Raw genomic sequence first — 22,837 nt, forward strand, 5'->3', positions numbered from 1 at the left:
TCCACACACCCAGCTGCACAGTTGCCACACTTAACCACCTCGGCTTTTATTACTTCAGTTAGAATACATTTCATAGCTAAAAAGTAAAGGAAAAGTCTCATTTAATCAAGATGGGGTGTTTGCTTTTAAATACGTTCAGATATAGTAAAGAATACAGTTAAAATGTATTAAATGCACAGGATGCTCAGAGGTGCATGATACGGAGAATGACATTTCTAGTTTCTTACAAGCAGCCATCTCAAGATCTTTGATCACAAACTACCTTCTCTTTTTCACAACCCTAGAAAACAAATCAATAAAAGCAATCCCTACCAGGAAGAACATCTCTGAATGAAAACCAGTGCATTCCTTCTTGTTTTACCAGCCCTCTATTAGCCAAAGGTTTCAACAGTATGCCAGACATTATAGAACATGAACATGTTTTTATTATTACCAGTGGACTTCCTTAGGCCTGATATTAAGTTGTAGCAAAAGAATTTGTATGGTCTCTTTCATTCTTGTCATACCCTAACTTAGGCAATCCTGCTTAGAAAACAGTCATATCTAGCAAGGAAATCTGTTTGCGAGTGTGCATGTGTACTTGTCTGCATCCATCATAAGCCACTGGGTCACTCAAGATAGGAAGCTCTCTACTGCCTGAAGGACCGAGCCAGCAGACATCCTGCTCTCAGCGCCCTGCTGGCCTAGTAAGAATAGAACTGCCATGGAAATAAAAAACACAGTGATGACCAAAACTATCTTGAGTTGCAAGCCTCTTAAGACTGGCTTGTCTGCACTGGGGGCTGGATGTTTTTACATGTTTAGCTGTCCTGCGGCTCTTATTCTCTATTAGTCACTTTTTTGAAGACATTTAAAAAATGTATTTCCCTTGTGAATGTAAATACAAAATTCAGCTCACTTATTTGTAAAGATTTAGCCATTTAGAAGCAGCCCTTTCACGCCAGATCAAAAACCTCCAAGACATTTATCAATTCAAAAAGCTTTCAGTTAGTTAAAGCCTGCTCTCATCAGCAACAGCCTGCTCCCTCTGTTCTCCAGTACCCCTCCATCACACCTCCAGAAAGCTATTGTCTCCTACTCCAAAACTAAATGCACTCTTCTACTGTACCACAGACTGTTTACATGAAGGAAGTGAAGCAAGGGTAACAGGACAATAAAAACAGGAACAAAGGCAGGGACACAGACAAGCCACCGCTGAAGCCTGCATTTGGTTGGTTGGGGTTTTTTTGGCAATAGCTACATTTAGCTGTCTGGGTCAAACTAAAATAGGCCAGAAGATGGTGTTTGATGGCTCTGGCAGCAGCTGCTGCCCTAGCAGGTACTTCTTGTCTCCAGAAAGCAGCAGACAGCAATTTAGGAAGCAGCAGACTTCGCTTCCATCAGCTGGATCATGCCGACCCAGGACTTGAACTACGTCCTTTGATTACCTTCTGTCCCCTCACTGTGGCACAAAGCTGTAACTCCTGGTTATTTCAAAGCTCAGAGTGTGTGTAAGATTTTTTCAATGCATGGTGAGCAGGAGCATGCCGAGTACACATTCTGCTGATCCTGTTACAGCTAAAGAACTATGCTGCAGTCGCTAAGGACTGCAGGGCAGTGGAGGTGATGTGCCAGGTGATTCTTCCAAGTATCTTCCAAGTTCTACAAGGTGAAATACAACTGAGAAGTGTTCAATGGCACCTGATTCGACTTGACTGCATTCTTTGCCTGCTTACGTGAACTGAACAGCAGGCTGGGACGATCAGGTTTACCAGGAATATTTTTCATTCCTCAGTAGTACTTTGCAGTTCACAATTCGCTGGCGTTTTCCTCTTTGTTCTCTTCAGCTGGGCTGAGAACACTTAAAAAAGGCAGCTAGAATACATAACTGATAAATCTAGTTTATCTAGGTTGAAAAATTGTTGTTTGCTAATTAAAATCTTGATAATCTTCCCTGTTATTTGCATACTAATTTAAATTTCTGAAGGATTGATGATATAATCACAAAAGTAATTTATCTCAAACTACAAAGAGTCTCAAACACAGTCAAAGCCTCTAGATGCACACAGTGAACTGTTAACTCTGCTGTGCCCTAACATTGTGTAACCAGGGCAAAGAAAAGATTTTATATCTTTCCATTATGAGAAATAAGAAGGAAAAAAAAGTAAGAAAAGAGAGTGTATTAAAGAAATAAAGCCAATTCTAAGTCAGCTTGGTTGGTGCTCGAGCATCTAAAACACTTCTTACTTAGAGAAGTTCTGAGCCAGACCATGTTTAGAGGCTAATTTCAGAATTACTGTGCATACCCCTCAGCTTTGGGAAGAAGCAAATCCAGTTTCAAGAAACCACTAATTACAGGGCTTCAACATAAAGCAAAGAGCTCAATGATTGCTGAAGTCTTTGAAAAGTTTCCCCCTTCATAACTCGCTTGGCAATGCATAAAATGTACTCACAGGACCTAATTCGAGTTCCATGTCAAATGTACGGACACCTACTTCAGTGTGCAGAGTTGACCTACCTTGCTTCCATAAAGACTGAGTATCATAGGCCACACAGGTGACAACCATGTAAGTGAGATAAAACCATGAATCCACACTGTCTTGCTAAGAACCACTCAGTAAAACCAAGTACAGCTTTTGTTATAGAATAAATTAATTTGGGCTTTTAAACATTAAAGTAATTACTTATCCTCAATGTTAGGATAGAAATGTTAATACGTACCTATTACAGCACCTGATTTTATAACTTGCAACCTACTACTTCATTAAGTTAAAATGAAATCTCATTGAAGTCCTTTTCCAACTGAGGGTCTTATTCTCTACAATTTTAACACTATTTGACCTTAATAAATTATTTTATCACACTATAAAACCCCGCCACCCTAAACACACATTCACTTATTACCAATTGCAGTGCTCACAAAACCCCAGCCACCCACAGCACCGCACCCTTGCTCAAGATGCTGACGGGGTCTGTTGTCCCCTAAAGCCACTAGAAGAGCACAAGAGAAAAGAACCACCACATTCAACCACCAAAGCGTTGCCCTTGCGTTGCTTAAAGTAGCAGTACAAGAAGAAATGTTTTAACTGCATATCTATACACATCATATGTGTGCATGTGTGTAGTATGTGGCACGCATGTGGAATGTGAAAATGGTATTGATTCTACTAGAGGGTGTATTTACTCACTGCAGAGAAAGCCTGTACAAATTCACAGCTCTCAGGGAAACTATACTGCTGCCTGCACAGGTCCGAGGGAAAACCTTTCAGAAGGGGTCAGCCCTCCCTGCTCCAAAACACAAACATCAGCTCCAAAAGTTCATGTTCTCAGGCCCTGACAAGTACTGACAGTGAATGCTGTTACAGTACTAGGAAGGTGAAACCCTACTCTTTCCCAGTGGATCAAAGTTACCATTTCCACTTCTAGGAGAACACAAGGGAAGACATTTTTCCTTCCAGAAAAGTAATTTTTAGTCCCAAAATCAAACGTAGAGGCTGCTCAAAATTCTCCATGAAAACTGTTTTTCAGTGGAAGCAGCATGAGCTTTTCCTACTGTGCTACTACAAGACCAATAATATACCATCTTCTTCCAAAGTGCTGGAAAAGAGCAGGGTCCTCCTGGGTATAACGGAGTCTACATACTCTGAGAGGGTAAAAAGGGCATTATTTTGGGACAGGTCTGGTGGCTAAAGAGGAAGGGGTCCTGATAGTCCCAGTATCTCCTTCTGATAAACACTCCATTGTAAAGGAAATCCCATTGTAAACAGGCAGATCCCAGCTCCCATGCACGGAAAAACTAAAACATGAGCTGTAGGGGGTGAGCTGAGCTAATGACACAAGTCATGTTCTTGCCAAAATTCTGTGCTTCCTGTTTCCAGAAGGTAGAGAAATTGAACCATCATATGAAAATGATTGCTCAGGCTGTGAAACAAGGAATCACATCATTGGTCTGAATTGCTGATCTGTTGAAATGACGATAAATGAACAAGCAAATAGGCACAACATGTACCAACAGGCATTTAAACCATGCACGGAAGTATGGTACTCTATCCCCAAAAATCACAGGCTCTCAGTTTACAACCTTAATATTCAGCATAATTTAGTTTATGTCAGTGTTGGTAACTGGCCTAGAAGCACAACTCCAATGGGAGTGAGCAGCCCGGACTAAACTGCTTGGTGAGCTACATGGCACCCAAAGCGCACGCATGTACCAGGCTGAATGCTGGGTTTGCTGCTATTCTTAGCTGAGCTGGGATTTGCTTTAAAGGAAGTAGCAAAAAGGTTACAAAAAAAAAAAAAAACAAAAAAAAAAAACAAAAAACCCAAAAATAAAATTAAAATATATTTAAAAAGCCAACCCCCCTGAGCTGGGGATGTTCTACTCCTTCCATTACAAGCCTTAGCTAGCTTTTTTCAGGATAAATAGCGTTACAGATGCTTTTTAGCATACAAAAATGCTTAAAGAGTGTCACAATGGCTGTAAAAATCCAACGCAAGTTAAAAAATGCCAGGAAGAAGATTTTGGGGGGTCACCCTGGTGTGCCACCCATACACAGCTGTAGTGCATGATTCTGCTTGGTTACCTTGCAGGCTAAATTCCCACAGGACCTCACCTCACTTTGGGTAAAGAAAGATTTACTGGCTCTGGTCCTGAATAATGATTAAATGGAATCATATCAAAGAGGTGGTGTAAAGATTAATTAAAGGTTTATGAAGCTTTGTGTCAATTCAGCGATAAGTGCCACATAAAAAACTACCAGGAACTGAAAAGCCCTGCCTGTTGAGCTTTGTTTGAGTAGTGGGCACACATGAAGATGAGGCTTCACACTAAGCAGTCTGGAAAAAAACCCACCCAAATATCACCCAGCTCTTTCAGTAAGCATGGTCCCTCTCAGTAAGCAAGACTAATGCCTTATGTAAAAAGTGGCTTATGATAAGGACTGCTCTACACCATGGATTCTTGACAGAGAAGCTGTGTCTTCAAGAATCAAAATTCAAAGCTCTAACACAGTATTTCAGTAGGAGTTCCCTAACGGGGCGAGTCAAAAAATAAAACAGAGCCACCCAAGCACTATCCCCATTACGGCACAAAACTCGTACCCACACAGGTATTAACTACTGGCTGAACTACTTCTACCTGCCAAACAGGCAAAATGCTCACGAGAGCCTTCTGTGGTGTCCCCTTCTCAGCCCACAGTATTGCCCTTAGGCTGGTTTGTGACCGCTGATGCCAGCCTCACTCCTCTCCTGTAGCTAGTCCTATCACCCGAGCCTCGCACTCCCATCTTCATTTCCAGTACTCCTTTACTAGTACCTACTTGTCCCAGGCTCTTGCCCAACCAGCCCCAATTGCCATGTTCTCCTGCCAACATCCATTCCTGCCTTCCCACACACGCCCTCGGCTCAGACACCTCACCTGGGCTCGCTTCCCCCCCCTCTGCCCTGGGCTCACACCTCAGGAGGTCAGTGCTGGAGATGCTCAAGCCAGGCAGCTCCTCTTGTGCAGTGCCAGGCCCTGAGCAGGGGCTAACATTGCCATTCCCCTTCTGCCCTGCACCCTGTGGCCAGGCAGCTCCTCTCACCTGCGGCATGTTCAGTGTAGGCAGAAAGAGCCAGAACAGGGCCAACACCACCGAGGTGCTCATTAAACAGATTCTTACATGGGCAGGAGAAAGTGCACAGAGATCAGACTTCAACCCCCTCTTCCAGAACAGCAGGTCACCAGAGTTAATGGGGTTTTAAATAGGGACAAAGAAATATCCAATTATTTTGTATCTTATTTTTGGAAAAAGGCAGCTCATTCTGAATGAAGTTGCAGGATATATATGAGAATGATCAGGGGACTGGAGCACCTCCCGTATGAAGATAGGCTGAGAAAGTTGGGGCTGTTCAGCCTGGAGAAGAGAAGGCTGAGGGGAGACCTCATAGCAGCCTTCCAGTATCTGAAGGGGGCCTATAGGGATGCTGGGGAGGGACTCTTCATTAGGGACTGTAGTGACAGGACAAGGGGTAACGGGTTAAAACTTAAACAGGGGAAGTTTAGATTGGATATAAGGAGGAAATTCTTTACTGTAAGGGTGGTGAGGCACTGGAATGGGTTGCCCAGGGAAGCTGTGAATGCTCCATCCCTGGCAGTGTTCAAGGCCAGGCTGGACAGAGCCTTGGGTGACATGGTTTAGTGTGAGGTGTCCCTGCCCATGGCAGGGGTTTGGAACTTGATGATCTTAAGGTCCTTTCCAACCCAAACTATTCTATGATTCTATGACATGTACATCCATGTATACGTACACACATGTGTACCTATAATGACTTCTAAAAAACAGGCTAATTTTTCTCCATACCATCATTGCCTCAGCTGATTAAAACAGCTGATGTGAAATACATTTCCCCATGCATGGTACTGGCTTAACTGAAAATAAACAGCCAAAGGAATAAACCCTTAGCAATATACAGCTTAAAGAGAATTGAAGATCCATTTTCCTTAGGTTTGGAAATGCTCTATTTCATTTATCACAGACTTTTTTCAAGTAGATACTCTACTAAATTGTTCCATGTTCTCAGAAGTGTTTTAAAATATGCTTTTGAGAGTGCTGCTCAGTTGAATAAGGACAAGAAGTGTTAGAACTGTTTAAAACAAGAAAAACCTCAAGTTATTATTCTCAGTTTTTCAATCTATGTATGCATAAATCAAATGCTCCATGAAATGATGTTAAAATCCCATAGCAAAGAAAGGAAAGCAAATATTGCTACCAAAATTAATCCTACAGGCTATAGTGGAAGAGGATTAGTGAAACAATTCACTGCATCTCCTGCAAGTCAGGATGTGTTTGTCACACCGAGTAATAAACCCCTGTGATGTGTATGCACGTGGCGTAGCCTACAAAGTATATGACAACTATTTGCAACTAAAAGAGAGATGCATAAACCCCAGGAAAACAGCCTCCATTTCCCAGCAGCTTATCCGAGTCCTTCCTCTGCCAGTCGTTTTGGGTGCGGATTTAAACATCTAAGGGGCAAAGCTGGAGCTAAAGAATAAAAGCAATCCAAAAGAAAGCCCTCTGCACAGAGACAAACTGTGCTCCAGCTGTCTGCGGCTGAGCTGTGGAACCAGCCCCAGCTTCAGCTCACAACACGTTTCCCTTGGCTGGGATGCTGCTCCACCAAAGGAGCTGACAGCACTTACGGAACCAGCTCTAGGGCAGGGCGAGAGCGCGCCGCTACAGCTGGAGAGAGCAGCTAAACCCTGCTCCTCCACAGTGATATCACACGCTCCTGTCCACACTTGCAGTCACATGAAATGCAAAGCACCAGATATGTGGATGAATAACAATGTAAACCCACAGCACTGCAACTAACAAAGATTTCCAACTATTTCATACATCTGCCTGAAGACGAATCAAGTTAAGGGGAGATACAACAGTGCTCAGGTCGACACAACAAAATCCTGATGTGCTCAGAACAGTATTTAAAGTTTTGTATTTCCAAATGTAACAACAGACTGTGCAGAGTGAGTGAAACAAGGAAAAACCAGAAGCAGCTAGCCTTGCCCTTCCCCCCCCCCCCCGTGTTCTTTATGTTGCAATTCCATAATATTGCAAGTTTTGCAATGCTGGTGTTTTCCTTAGAGCCCCATTTCTCCCAAGGGCATCTCAAGACATTGCACACGATTTATTTCTTTCAAGTTTTTAATTCTAACAGATAAACAAAGACGTAAATTATGCCTCAAAGTGAGTCCTAAAGCTCAAAATTAGAAAGCAGGGACTCCCAACCCAAGTTCTCACAATTCTGAAGGCCAATCTTCCAGTGCTAAAACTGCTTGGGTTTGACAGAACACAGAACTAAAGAACAGTGTAGATGGATAAAGACTGGAAAAATATGTTTCCTTCTTAGATGTCTCATCAAATGCACTTGATCATTTAGATATGTCCGGTCTCAGGACAAATTCACTGTCTTCATCTTTCTCTGAGGTCAGATACTCAGACACCCATAGCACAAAATTGAAGAAATTACCACATGGAAATGTTTCTGGCAGGTTCTCAGAGGGCATTTTCCAGTTACTTTCCACACAGACAAGAAGAAACGCAGCTAAACTGAACTGAAGCCATTGTGATCAGGACTTTCATTTTAAAATGTTTAATAAAAAGGTTAATTTTCTACCATCTAATACAGAGAAATATTATGTAGATAGAATTTCTATCTCCAAGGAACTTTGAAAACCCAAATACATTCAGTTTCCTCCTGAGGCAAGTATCACACCTCTATCGCAGCTGGAGAAATCAAGGCAGGAAGATGAGATGCACCTGAAGGCACAGAAGCTAGTCAGTTCCTGACTCTGTGCTGGGCCAAAGACCACACCTTGCTTTCATCCACTCTAGTAATTAAAAATAAAAGAATCTGTGGTCTGTATATTCTTTTCAGACAGAACCTGTCCGACCTGTTAATTTACTGACAATGTATTTAAAAAGTCACAAGACAGCCAGTGGGGAACCTGCATTAAAAGAATCCTGGTGCTACATGTTTCTTGCAGAATCCCTACTTCTTTTTCCTTACTCTGGACTGTGGTCGTTCTGCAGGCCATTCTCTCTAGCTTTGGAGGACACTGTGCCAGATTCTTGTTCCAAGGAGGGATTGCCTTCACTAAACATTACTTACAAGAGGGGAAAGAAATTAATTCAGTCATTAGGAAACAAACCAAAAGGGACTACAAGACACCTGGAGAGGGGCTTTGGACAAGGGCCTGTAGGGACAGGACAAGGGACGGTGGCTTTAACCTGTCAGAGGGGAGACTGAGATGAACTCTTAGGCAGAAGCTCTTCCCTATGAGGCGCTGGCACAGGGTGCCCAGAGAAGCTGTGGCTGCCCCATCCCTGGCAGCGTTCAAGGCCACAGGGGCTTGGAGCAAGCTGCTCTAGTGGAAGGGGTCCCTGCCCGTGGCAGGGGTTGGAGCTGGATGAGCTTTAAGGTCCTTTCCAGCACAAACCAGGCTGGGATTCTGTGATTCTATGAAAAAAATACAGAACTGTATTACTGCTCCTTCTCTGATCAAGACAGAATTCAGTTTATAAAAAAAAATATTTGAGAGTGGTAGAAGTTCCTAGGAAAAGTACTGCTGCAGTTCAGATTCTTCCAGGGACCACAAGGGAGAAGATGTGATCTCCTCACAAGTAAGCGCAGCATGCATTTACCATCTGCAAAGTCAACTAGATTCATACAAGCAAGTGAAGGCAGCTCATTCTTGCCTGTAAGTCCTGATCTGCAAGCCTAACATTGCATCAACTAACCCCTGCTGTGGACAGCCCTTGGGAAGCTGCCTGAATTATGTATCTCCTGACACTCTTGTATTCTGCTTGTGAACCTTCACACATCTTGGTGAGCACTATCTAGTTCTTAACTAACCAGAGAAAGCACTGTTCTGACTTTGGTCTCTGAAAGACATCCTTTCACATTTTCTTTGCATTTAAATTGGGCTATATCCAACTCTGCCAGGATCAAACACAAGCAAACTAGTAACAATGAGCCTCCATATCCACATACATCACACTAAGTAGAATGTCACAATACAGCTCATGGGAATAAGCATTGGCAAGACTGCAGGCTCGATACAAAATCTGCAGTACAGATGATCCCAAGATCAAAGTTCACCTTACAGACTTATCAACAGCATTCAGCTACAAAGGGAAACACACCATCAGACTTACATCAGATATCCATACCAACATAGCTCTCCATGTGTAAGCATCACTTCCTCAGGGAAAAGTACCTTCACAGGGTATCCCGAGGAACAGAAACAGAGTGCTGTCCGTTTTCCTAAATGAATAATCCTCCCAACACAAAAGCCAGGAAGTGCTTTATATTTTGTCAGACCACAGCAGATACACAAGTAAATTCACGTCATCAGGATTATAAAACAGACCAACTGTTGGTATAAAACAAGACTAACATTATTCCCTGACAAAACTGCGGTCTGATTTTATTTCTATTCAAATTTGTACTCAGAGAAATCCATCTCTCACAAGCTATAGACCTTGTCTACATTGCTCCATTGTTCTCTGAACACAGATGTCTACCTGTGGAACATGAATTACAAAGTTCAGCACAACTTTCACAAACTACTAGTTACACTCTACTTCCACTGCGGTCGCTATTCTCAAATCGCTCTTATTTACTGATAAGCAGCAGTAGATTCATTTTTATACACCACTTTCTGCCAAGGTTTTCCATGTACTTAAAGATTGAACACTCAGAGCTCTTACGGCTTCAGCAGAGTTGGTAAAACTGTCCATGCTGATTGAAACTTCTCTTCAGTTAGACTAACAGAAGCAATTGCCATCACATTAGAGAATAATACTTGAGCAACAGGTTTCTGTATTACAGGAGTTGTGCTAAGTACTCCCAGACAGACTAACCAACTGAGGTTAAAGCCTGCTTGATTTGGGTTTCCTTTACTTGCTTGAAGATGGAGTATGAGTCAGGAACGCCTGTGCAGTGAAGACAATCCCAAGGAAACTCATTAGCCACACCAGCCTGTACAGCAGTTGGCTTGGAGTTAAGTATCAGGAACACTATTTGAGCACGGTCAGAGGTTATTATACATCAAACCATTTGCAAAGTTTTGAGGGAAAAAAATGACTATTAAAAAGTGACACAACTCAGGTAATGGTGCTGTCAACAAACATTCAAAATGAACTGTGCATCTTTGGATGCCTGTGCAAGGACTTGTGCAGTGCTGTTTACCGTAGACTCGGCAAGACAGTGAGTCCAGATAAACAGCTCTGAGCTTGGAGTGGCAGTAGATGACAGCGAGGCCTCCCAAACAAAACAGGCACATACAGAACAGAACAGAAACATGAAGCTCTCTTCACACATTTACATGTATACCCCTCTTAAGATTCCAGAGTCAAAGTTTATTCTTGCTGTGATTCGATTCAAGTGCAGGAAGCCCTATTGAATCAGTTCAGATGGTTGTATATTGATGCAGCCACAACTGACTGTTGGCCACAGGAGTAAACTCTGAACCGACACAACTTTGTCATCATCAGGGTCTGCACCAGCTCCACAAAGTTTGGGATTGTATTGGTTTCCAAGTAAAACTGATATAACATTCAGTACACAGCTTAAAACAGAACTGGGAGGAAGTATGACACCAGTATCTGACTGCTTGAATAAATAAATTCTGATTTAAACATTAAATCAAATCAGATTCTGTTGCAGTTTAGGAGTCTCACTTTCTTCAGTGTGCATGGTGGAAGGGAGTCAGGAAAAAACCAACACCTCTGGCAGCAGGGCTGACTTGGCCTCAAAGAATAAAAAGCAGGAAAATTCCTTGGTACCATTTGGGGGAGGCAAGCATCTCTGACCCCCTTTTGGGAAAGAGCCTATAAACCAATCTTTGTGCAAGGCAGGGATTCCTGGCAGAGCAGGAGGCACAACCCATTCACTGCTTTCCCCCGAAACATCTTTTCATGAAGAAACACACGGATCTGTCATGCAACCAGTGACTAACACTCGTTTGAAGTTTAGCCTGAAGCCCGTGGCCACTTGGCCAGTTCTTGTTACAAGTATGATACTTTACAGGTTCTCTACACAGTTGCAAGCTAAGTTAGGAATGAAGCTTGACATTGCACTTAGCATGCACTACATGCACAGTAGGAAACGGCTTCAAGAACAGTGATGATTCTTAAATACAGTGAGCTACCAAAGCTGTTTGTAGTCTGGCCATCTATAAAGCAAGGAAATCTGAGTTCACATCTCAAATTCAACAGAAACTGAACAGTCACCACGCTGCACTGTGTTAATTCTATTCCTCACATTTGTCTAACACTGTACCAGTGAAGTTAGAGACTGTTGCAATGATTTAAATTGTAACAGACTCAGTACCTATTTCATAGTAACAAAACCAAACCCTACAATCTGAAAAACAAACCTATCAGCTAAAATACGACTGTAGTAGACTAAGAAATAATATTGCAGCTCTTAAAGGGTCTTTTAAGTCATCAATTCCTTTCTTCCTACCCCCTAACCTCCATCTTAATTCCCCAGAGAATTCCCTATGCTTTTCCAGTTTTCTACTCATACAGCTACTTCAGACTGACCTGGATATTATACCTTATAAATATGTATATACCTAAATTCTTATGAAGCATGGCTACAATAACACACCACTGTGAAGAAATTGTGCTACATGTGCCAAGGATGTTCTAACACAGGACAGCCTCATCGTTCCTTCACCCCACGTTACTACATTTCTCACCACATCTTTCACTCCCTGTTAGCAATGTACCTTCAAAACACCAACCACTAAACTTACTATGTGTTGGTTAAAGCTGATGACACAAGACCTCTATGTCGCTGTTCTAGGAACACCTTCTCAACAGAAACCAAGCATCTTCAAATTATTTCTATTTCAGCTAAATGCAAAAGAAACATAAAAAAAAAAGGCATTAAATAGTTCACCTCTTTTATTACATTGATACAATTAATTTCACTTCAAATTCTTGAAATTAATCTCAGTTACTTCACAAATGACACTACGTGGATTTCCGTAGGGCCATACAAACACCAACAGCATAAGGACACTAATCTACATTGAACATTTATCGACATAGTTAGCCCATGTAACTTCATTCCAACAATAAATTGTACCTTCATTTTCAGCCTGTGACCTACTACCTGCACACACAAAGAACAGAAAAATACCCACACAGTACTGCCTCCACAATGGCAGGCAGAAAGAAAACAGAGAGAAAGACCTCAGAGAACGTGGAGGGCTGATTCTGGGGAAGAATCTCATATGCTTATCACAAATACCAAAGCTTATTTTCACGTTTTGCAGGGCACAAAGCAATTGCTGAAGGGATTATGAATGAATGCAGCTCTCACAGATGCACACCTCATGTGAGGAATCACGTAAAGTATACCGACATGCGTGTGACCTCCAACACACACAGTGCCTGCAGCTGCCTGGCCATGGGGTTGGCAGCAGCTCAGCTGGGTCCACTTGGGATCCTGGCACATCCTTCTGGTGATGAGGGACACATCTCCCCAGTCCCTCCCAGGATTAAACCTGTTATAAACCATTGACCAATATGCACTCATTTGTCTGGATTTGCAGCAATTCTAGTTCAGAAACAGCTGGAGTTGCCCCCGAGCGTGAGCACGCGATCATTACTGTTTTCACAATCTCAGGCTGAATGCACAGGCATATTTCACTGTCACACTTGTACACAGACAAATAGGAATCCTCTAAAAGCTGTTCCTGGGTTACAATAAACAACAGATCCTTCTTGCTCTATTTAATCTTGCCTTTTTTTATGAATACAGGTAGGTGTTTTCCTTCCTATGTTTGCATTTAAGCATTGGCTTAAGAAAGTGAAATAAAGCACACATCAAGCCAAAATACTACTCTCGGTAACATAACTCCAGAATACATTTTAAACTACCTTCTCAAAACCGATACATAACTAATCTAAGAATAAAGAGAAAACCAAGAAATAATTACAAAGCAGGGATCAGCATGCACTCTTTGTGAACCTTCCGTATCTGCCACATCTTTTCATTAAACAATGGTTAATTATAAGAGAGGGTCTTTAGAAAAGAAAAAGTCAACTTTGAAATCTTACCAGTAGCACTGGAAAATGCAATCTCTTAAAACAGCTAAGCAAGATTAAGGTACAAGAAGTGGAGAGAGGGATAGATGGAGCTGGCTCTAAAGAAAGGCAATAAAGGCCAGAGGTTTATAGCAATAAAGCTGCAACTGTAACACACAGATGTTTTCACATGAACCAGACAGCATGGGCAAGACCCAGCAAATAAAAGCAGTTTACAGTTAAAGTTTCAGTTAAAGTAAGCCTAGTGCATGTACTAAAATTATTCTGTTTAAAAGAACAGAAAAGGCTATTTCTGTCCAACTACTGTTTATAATTTCTCTCTTTTACAAAGCAACAAATATATATCTAAAGCAAACTTAATTCCAGTGTTTTGAAAGTATTATAACCTCATACAATACCGTTGTAGTGGATGGACATAAATACTCTTGTAATGCTGTGTAGTGTTTTGGGGACCTTTCAATGAATATGTCATTAAGTTTAAAATCAGAACAGAAGGGGAAAAAGTCAGAGGAGAGCAATAAATCACTCTTCACTGTTCTATTTGCTAAATAAGAAGCATTTCTCCTTTTAAGCTTATGGATGACAGAAGTTTCTGTAGCGACATTGTTTATAGCTGCACAGCAGATCTGTAGCCAGAATTATGCTAACACAAGCAACTGATTTCTGGTTCAGCAGCAAAAGAGGGGAAAAAAAAAAAAAAAACAAAAAAACACAAGTAACACAAAAAACACAAGCAAGTAACTTCAGTGTTTGCTTCCTGGGGGAGAAACATGTTCTCTTCAGCCTGAAACAAAGCATTGCTGCTTTTCTTTCTTGCCTTTTGTTTTTTTCTGAAGCAGAACAACAGGCATGAGTTAGTAAAACAGAGTGTGGTAATTGACTGTATCCTCCTTTTATTTTATACACCATTAATTAGGACACTCATCTTGGACTTGTTCAGATCCCTCCTCCTCCAGGTCCAAATTTGAATGGCATACCAAATGAATAGTCTGGGTTTCCCAGCAAATGAAAATACCGAACGTATGCTTAGTAACTGAGAACTTGCCTATTTCTGTTAACAACAGACCTGTAAATATTCCATGATCGTTTCACTAAAGACTGTATAACTGAAAAAGGAGTAAAGATTGTTTAGGGCCAACTCGATTTTAACACTGCACTGCTGCTGAAACAATTGACTTGACCACGTTAACACTGTTTTAACATACTGCGCTGCAGAGGCAAGAAGGAAGCTGTAAAGCACATGGATAAAGTGCTGAAAGAAGTACCTACAAAAACAACTAAAGGAGGAAAAGCAGATAAGCAATAGTAAGTATATCAAACCATCCAGAAAGAATTCAGATTTAACGCCTTTCCTGTTACTAATCCTGCCCCATACAAACGCTAGTTTTTCATGCACGACACTGACATTGCCAGGCTTGTCCTGATTCTCTGTGCTCTTAAAGATGTGGAAAGAACAACCTGGGAAAGCACCCTGCGGTCCTCCTAATTAATGAACTAATTTTTTCATAATGAAATAAGCCAACGAAGATTTACCACATGAGGAATGGCCACATTTTCACATGCAGCACATTCTGCCTACCTGTAAAAAACAGTTCATTTATGGCGTTTCTGTCACTACCAGAAAACTTCACAGACAAAGCCTCACGACTGAATAATTTCCCTGCATTGTTTCAAAATTCAGGAGATAACAAATATCTATTTTTGCAAAGTAGGCAAGTTGAGCACAAAGCACAGCATTTTGGAGACTCCAGCCGTTGAGAAGTTCCATGCGGTAGCGTACGTGCTATCACGCCTAACAGTATGGTATTCGGTCAGCTGCAATTTTCAGAGCAATGCCTGGTATCCGATGACAAATTCCATTCTGGGAAGAAGACTCTTCCCCCTCCATTTGCCAAACAGCATTTATAGAGTGGTTCTGTAAGCATCATTTCCTTGGAGGTAATGCCACCAATCACTGCAAGCATTTGAGCACCAATTAGCTAAGAAGGACTCAGAAAGAAAAGCCACATTGTGTGGCTGACATTGCTCAGGAGCTCTGAGTAGCCTGTTTCCTGAGCTAGCACAGCTTGGGTAGAAACATCTGGTATGCTGAAGGATGCTACAACATGTTTACAAACTGTAGGCAGCTGAACCTCTTGCAAATTTGGGGGTTTAAAATGTTTAGACGCTTTTGTTCCTGGAGGCATTACCATCCCTCCACTGCTCATGCTAATGGTGCTCTACTGCCACTAAAATACATCTAGGCGCCAAGCAGACAATTGCCCCATTTTCCAGCCTATTTAACAAGCTGAAAACATAACTCTACTCATTCTTTACTTCTTTGCCACAATAAGCTTTGAGGGAAAAAAAGGGCAAAGCTTTCTGGAGGTAAGAATAATTTATTTATTAAAAAACAACCCAACCCAACCAACCAGTTATCCTGTTGAATACTTCTAGTTTCAAGAACACCCTAAAATTGAGGGGATGGCCCTGACACCATTTACAGGAAGCTTCCCTGTGAAATACTAAGCAATACGAAAAGCTGAAGATTTTTGAAAGACAAAAAGCAGAGGGCCAGGAATTCAGCCTTTCAGGTGTTCTACTAAAAACCAGATTAACTGATATTTTAACCAGAGCAGATAGTAATATTTTCCAATCTGTGTAGTTGATAAATTTAAAAGTAGAACACTAGGCATGTCATTACTCTCAGTTTTATTATTTAAAGCTTTTGGTATTCACACAGCAACAACAGATGCTTCAGGCTGCATCTCAGTGATTGAACCACATATGGTTTTCTATCACATTATTACTAAACTGAAACATCACACTTCCAGACTTTTCCCCCTTTCAAGAAAAAATACATAATTATTTGTGCCAGATATTCCACTCCAAAACTAACAGGACTCCCCCTCTTCCCTCCCACTGATCAAAAACCATGTAAATGACTGACAAATCTACTTTCAACACCTCTCATAGCTGTTGAGGGATTACAGATGTAGATTTTTGCTGATACTGCCAATTAGAAATTCTTTTTTCCTCCAGAAAACTGAAGGGTTTTGTTTGTTGGACACCAGAGATAAGCTCTCGCCACAAGCACAGTTGCTAATTCATAAAAGCTATTCAATTCCTTAACTGTGCACCGATTTCTGCAATTATTCAGTTTATTAAACTGAGTTGCAGAACAGCAGAGTCAAACCATACTCCTAATTTTCAAGGCCTAAGTATTTGTGTGTATCAAATCCCTGTGCCGTTTCTGAACCAACAGACATATTCATCCAATCACTAACCTGGTAGAAAAAAAAACCCAATCAGCATTTTGATTTGCCACAGAAGAAGAAACAAACATTCACATGGCAAGTCCACTCATTTCCATGTGGGGAAGTAATGAGAAAGCACTTCTGACCCTCCAACTCCGCACAGTAAGGGAAAAGTCTCCTGAAGAAGAGTCAAGCTCTAAATGAAAAGTTGCACTGGGCTGGTTGGTAAGAGACATCCAAGAGTTGACCAACCCTGATGAAGAATCCCCAGACTTTGAAAGCACTGAAGAACAGCATTCAATCAAAACACTGTTACTACAAACGTGTTATTCTTCCCAGTTGTACTTGGGATGGGGTGAACTTGTGAGTAGAAAATGAACAAGGACTGTGACATGATACTGCTCTTTCACTTCTGAAGCAGAAGTGGGGGTAGGGGGGACCCAAACAACAACCAAAACACAGTCCCAAGAAACCCCCAACACCTCAAATGAAACTGATTGTCGAGACTGTCTTTGTACTGACTGCATTCACACAGCAAGTTCTGTGCAACTCCTCACTTTCAGTCAGTCAAAACGCCTTCAGTATCATAAATGTTTTCAGAGCTGATTTAAGTGTTCACACAGTAGGATGGAAGCTATTTAAACTTCTGCAGACATTGATATTAAAACCTACCTTAAGCTCGCTGCCCATAATTTGCTATCAATTTACAAAACAAACAGTAGTGCAGGTGAAAAGTCGTGGTGATGCTAGAAATATTTCATCGTGAGTATCTTTAACAGAAACACTCATGTCTAATTCTACTATAGATTGTTTTGTATTTAAAGACAACCAGGTTACAGATTCATCATCCTCTCCAAGAGTGTTAAAAAATAATCAGTCGTTCTTAACACAGCCTTAAAGTGACATGCTTTTAGGATCAGTTATCCAAAACATCTAATCATTGCATATTTATTAATTATGAGATGGTAGCCAGGACAGATTCATTCCCTCACTGAACTGACTGATATGAATGAAGACCAGAAGAGTAAAAAACTGATTTGTAGGGCTTGTCTACATGAGGATTTTATCACAAAGGGGATTAGGGCATGGGTTTTAAAGCACAATAATTCTTCTGTACTAGAAATATCAACTGTATGGTCTAGCTTAATTATTTGAAGTGGATTAAACTAAACCACATAAAAGAAACTGCTGCCAAATAATAACAGTGTTCACAGGCAAAAAGTGTGGAATAGCAATTGCAGGCTTCCATTCACACAAGGATGACACATGCAACTGATGGTACATGTGTAAGAAGCATGGCTTGATCAAAGATCACCTTTTTAAGTCCTGTATCAGTTTTTCAAAACATAAATCAAGACTCAACAGGTATGGATTTGGTACAATGCATATGAATTCAAAGCTATTACCTAGGACTTTATTGTGGCATTAACTAGCTGTTTCCAAACCTTTCATTTCCTTGTGAAAGTACATTTTCTTCCGTTTGCCAAAAGCAGACTTTTCACTATATTACCCCAAGAGAGTGAGAAACATGTTTCTCTCATTCGTTCCCACATTCTTAAACTGGAGTTGTATATTGGAGGGAAGTGTAAGTTAAGTGTTACTATAAAATCAGCACAGACTGCGTACACAGTGCTATCAGCTTCTGCAAGTGCAACTCCTTGTTAAGCATTTTCCTTCACTACTTTCTCACTAACAAGACTATGCTTTTAAAACACTTGATAACTGGAAGACCAGTTCCCAAACCCCTTATTTTCACGTGAGAGAAATACAAAATTGTAATTCTCCTTCATGTTTAAACATTTGCTGTTCAACGCAATTATGGGAAGTAGAACTGTACTTTCAGTAATTCTTTGTCTTTACTTAAACACTACCAGCTTATACTGTGGTCTTACTTACAGATAAAATAGTTGCACATTACCAGCTCCTAAACAGCACAGACTTCTTCAATCCTTTCCCCTTACTTTGACAAGTACGCAATTAGTGACAAGCCTTTAAGGTGACTGGCTGATAATTATACCACTATATGTTTCCCTTCCACTGAAACAGAAGACCAAGCTTGGACAGTACGTAAGCAATGAACTCCATTAGGAAATATCTTTATCCTCTCCCATCAGGGGACACAGAAGTACAGACAGGACCACAGAATTCCAGAAGCAGCAAGCCAGGCACCTTACTGGAAAGCTCGAGGATAATTGCTAAATTCAAGATTAAGAATAACTTCCAAGTGTTGGTACCTACTTTGTAACACACAGTGAGGTTCAGCTGGCACTGTTTCCACAAAAGCTGACACAAAAGAAGTGTAAGTTCAGTGACCAGTCTCATTTCTTCCTCTTAGCAGCTTTTTGTACTCCAGCATTCTTGGTGTGCAATATGCACAACAAAAGGACAAACTCAGAGACAGCATCAGTTAGAAGCTGCAGAGTGGCATAAATCTAATTAAGTCTAAGTGGTAAGACTAAAGGAACATAAATTAGAACCAGATACAGATCAGCTTCCTCACATGCAAGTTGCACTGACTCAGACTTCCTCTGGATTCTCTAAATCCAGCCCAACATTCCTACCCTGTGGAATTCAAACTAGAGTCTTAGGCAAGTTAACCAGAAAGAATGCATCTAAGCTGAGAAAATGGAGAATACATATTCAAAATGCATTAAGAAAATGTATTGAAAAGAAAGTAAGTTAAACTTTTGCCTTTCCTACAGATATATGCTAGCTTATAAGAGAAAGCCTCCAGGCCAGAGAAGTTCCTCAAGGACTTTACCTGTTGCTCATTTTACTAGTAACAGTAAGTAACTAGCAGACAACCAAGTCAACCTATTACAGTGGGATCTGTAAAACTGGTATGCACCCCAGTGAGGTGAACATGAAAGAACACCAAACCCAATACCCATTATAAAGCAAAGAGCCATGAAATGAAACCTTCATTTTACAAACCTCTGGAAGAGTGCGCCACTATTACCTTGGTTATTTGAACATACACACAAATTCCGGGACTTGCCCCAATACACCGTGTGTGTTTACTTGGCAGTTATTTTAGAAGGTTCAACAGCAGTAAATCAGTTTCTACTCAACATTTGAGGCAACTGCTTTTCAAAAAATATAGACAGAATAAAGGAACAAAGACCAAAAGAAAAGCTGAATTTGTCTTAGAAGGTGATTTTATACATAGAAGCTACACACAAAAGCAGTCTGAAATCCAAACTAGCATTTTCTAGTCAGCATCTGTACAGCTTGATATCCAAGATACATACACTCCTTGAGTGCTTACACTACTTGGACAAAACTACTAAACATGGAGAGAGCAATCTGATCTACAAAGTAGTACTGCAACTTGTCTGACCTGAAAACACTATTCTAGCATTAGTTAACCCATCTTAAACACTTATTGTGAATGTTAAAAGCAGTGATTGGCATCATGAGTCTCTGTAGCTGGAGCTGATATAATTGCTATGTTAAAATCCTGTACTCACCTTTTGCTGGCTGGGAAAGGAAAATGAAGTGCTCATTACTGATAATAGTCCACCTCTTAGTTTTTATGAGCTGAAAAGGAATCTTTGCCCACCCAGTTATGTGCGGGTGGAAACTTAAGCCCACTCAGTTATGTGTTCTTAAACAAGAACGGGTCTACCAGACATTATTAAGCAGCATGAGTTCTCAAACCATCTCCAGTTCAACACCAGTTCCATTATAACTTTTTGTTCACTAACAAAGCAAATGCAGCTGGGAAAAGAGAGCACCTTTATACGAGTCATTAAGTACATTTTCCAAACACAGGAACGATTCCCTCTTGTGTACTAATTTAATTGCCATGTATTGGTTTTGGACGTGAGGAAGACAACCTTTGAAGGGCTTCTGAAGACATTTTTCTACATGTCTTGGATTCAGATGGATGCACAGATGGATGAACACAACATCTAGGCTGATATACAGCATAAACATAAAGCATCTGGATTCAACAAAGCAGAGAACTAAATTTCAGACTTACGTTTCTCATCATCAGCATGTACTAGAGATGCTGCTCTCGACAAAACATCCAATGGAGTCTCCATTCCTCTCTGGATCCTGGAAAATTCAGAGCCAAAGTTTCAAAGAGTAAACTCACCGAGTCCTTACCACAAAACATCATCCTAGGTAGTATGCCAGTTGTTCATAGCACACACACACCACATTTTACAGAACGAAGTAGTCATGAACAAGAGCACAACAGCAGAAAGAATCAAAAATGCAGGTTTCTGCTGCTTTTTTTTCATGTTAAACTACCACATGATTTGTTAAAACTAAGTCATTGCTGAAAACAAGGAACACTGGAATTAGCTTTCCCACCAACTACTCCTCCAAAACAAACCAAAAGACCAAATTCTCAAGTATTTGACTGAAGCTGGTGATCACTGCTTATTTGGTTGCAGAAGGGTTATGTGCTATAGGCAATTTTCCCTCCCACATGCCAGCCTTCCATGCCAATAAATAGCTACTTGAGACAATATCAAAAGATGCAACTCATCTGAAGTGAAGATGACAGCTGGCCTGACTGCCTACATGAGGGTAAGGCTGCGTTAGATCCATAGTATTCAATGGACTTGCACTCCATACTCTCCTAAGCCAAAGTAGAATCATCCAAAGCTTATAAGCCATTAAGACATTTTCTTACTCATGAACATACAAACATCGTGTGTGTGTGTGTGTCTGTAATAACACAAACAGAAAACTAACTTGTATAACCACAATCACACCTCGGAGCTTTTCCCTGTTTCGCTTCCCATACAGCACACAATTCCTGTACATGAAAATGAGCCCCATTTCGGTGGGTCCCATTTCTGGGAACACCGCTGATAACACTAGCACTGCAACAGCTACTAAGAAGGAGAAAAATGACCGCTACTGCTGAACGCAGGACAGACTGTTAAGAGTTTTGTTGTTTTTTTCCCCTGCAAAACTAGCATGCTGGTCTGACATAAGAACTGCTTACTGGAACTGACTTTACAGTATGAGCTTAAAGAGGTAGTGGCAACTACTAAATCTCAAACACATGTATATGGACGTAACAACAAGCATATGTTTGGGAAGCAATTTCCTTGACTTAGCACTACCAATAATAAACCTCCCTATCCTCCCTCCCTCAGCCTAAATAATGTCAAAGACTTGAAAACTAAACAAAGATTTTTGAAACAGAAAGTATTTTGAAAGTATTTTTAAAATTTAAAACCTCTCTTTTCAATAAAAAAAATAAATCCAGTCTTGTTTGCCCAGAACTGTGCAAGTGGAAGAGACGTACTTAAAATAACTAAGCATAGCACTTGAGGATTATGGATCTCCCTCCCTGTCAGAATCAGCTTTTGCTCAAGAACAGTGTTTTAACCCAACTTATAAAATCAATTAACTCTCTCATTTAAAGACAGTACATGCAGGCAAGAGGTTTTAGGAAACAAGATGTTAGATTCTTATTTTACCAAGTGTGTCTTCATTAAACATTTCTTTATACAATATTTGATGTTCCAAACCAAAGCAAAAACTTGGAAGAGAGCATTCGTTAAAGAAGCCTTCAGCATCATTCCACTTTGATCCCTTCAACCTTGATGACTGGTTTCTTTCCCGTTTTGTTTTTGCAGAATCTAAAATAGCACCACTTTATTTCTCACCAGGCTGTCAATTACCAACCCTTTCACACACATTCCTCTATCAGAGTGAAAATTCTGTTGGAACAATGATTAGAACATGTCTGATCAGATCACACATATGAACAGATGATGTAGCTATGCCAAACCAAAGGCTAACTCATGATTTAGTAATAACCAGCTCTGTCCTACCTTTCAAAGCCAGCAATACACAGCTTTTGGTCAACTCTTTAAAAAAACCCTCTTGATAAAGAGCAATACGAAGGATAATAATATGTCTCATTGGAAATAAATTGCTGCTTTAAGATTTCCAGAACTTTTCAAATAATGGGACTAGCAGATGCCCAATCCCTTTCCGGAACATGCTCCTAGTAAGAGAATTAGCTAGTGACAGAAGTCCACA

General features: G+C 40.8%; 1 protein-coding gene across 1 annotated transcript in view; it reads right to left on the reverse strand.

Moving 5' to 3' along the window:
- Positions 1-22,837, reverse strand: part of VGLL4 (vestigial like family member 4) — a 75,742-nt gene that overhangs the window by 47,856 nt on the left and 5,049 nt on the right. The window contains exon 2 of the mRNA XM_062620281.1: positions 20,808-20,884. Within this exon, the coding sequence (XP_062476265.1) occupies positions 20,808-20,871 (64 nt within the window). The 5' untranslated portion in view covers positions 20,872-20,884. The remainder of the gene's footprint in view (positions 1-20,807; positions 20,885-22,837) is intronic.

Source organism: Pezoporus occidentalis, unplaced genomic scaffold (assembly GCF_034315485.1).
Source record: "Pezoporus occidentalis ecotype Australia unplaced genomic scaffold, CSIRO_AGI_Poc_V1 ctg106, whole genome shotgun sequence".
NCBI lineage: Eukaryota > Metazoa > Chordata > Aves > Psittaciformes > Psittacidae > Pezoporus > Pezoporus occidentalis.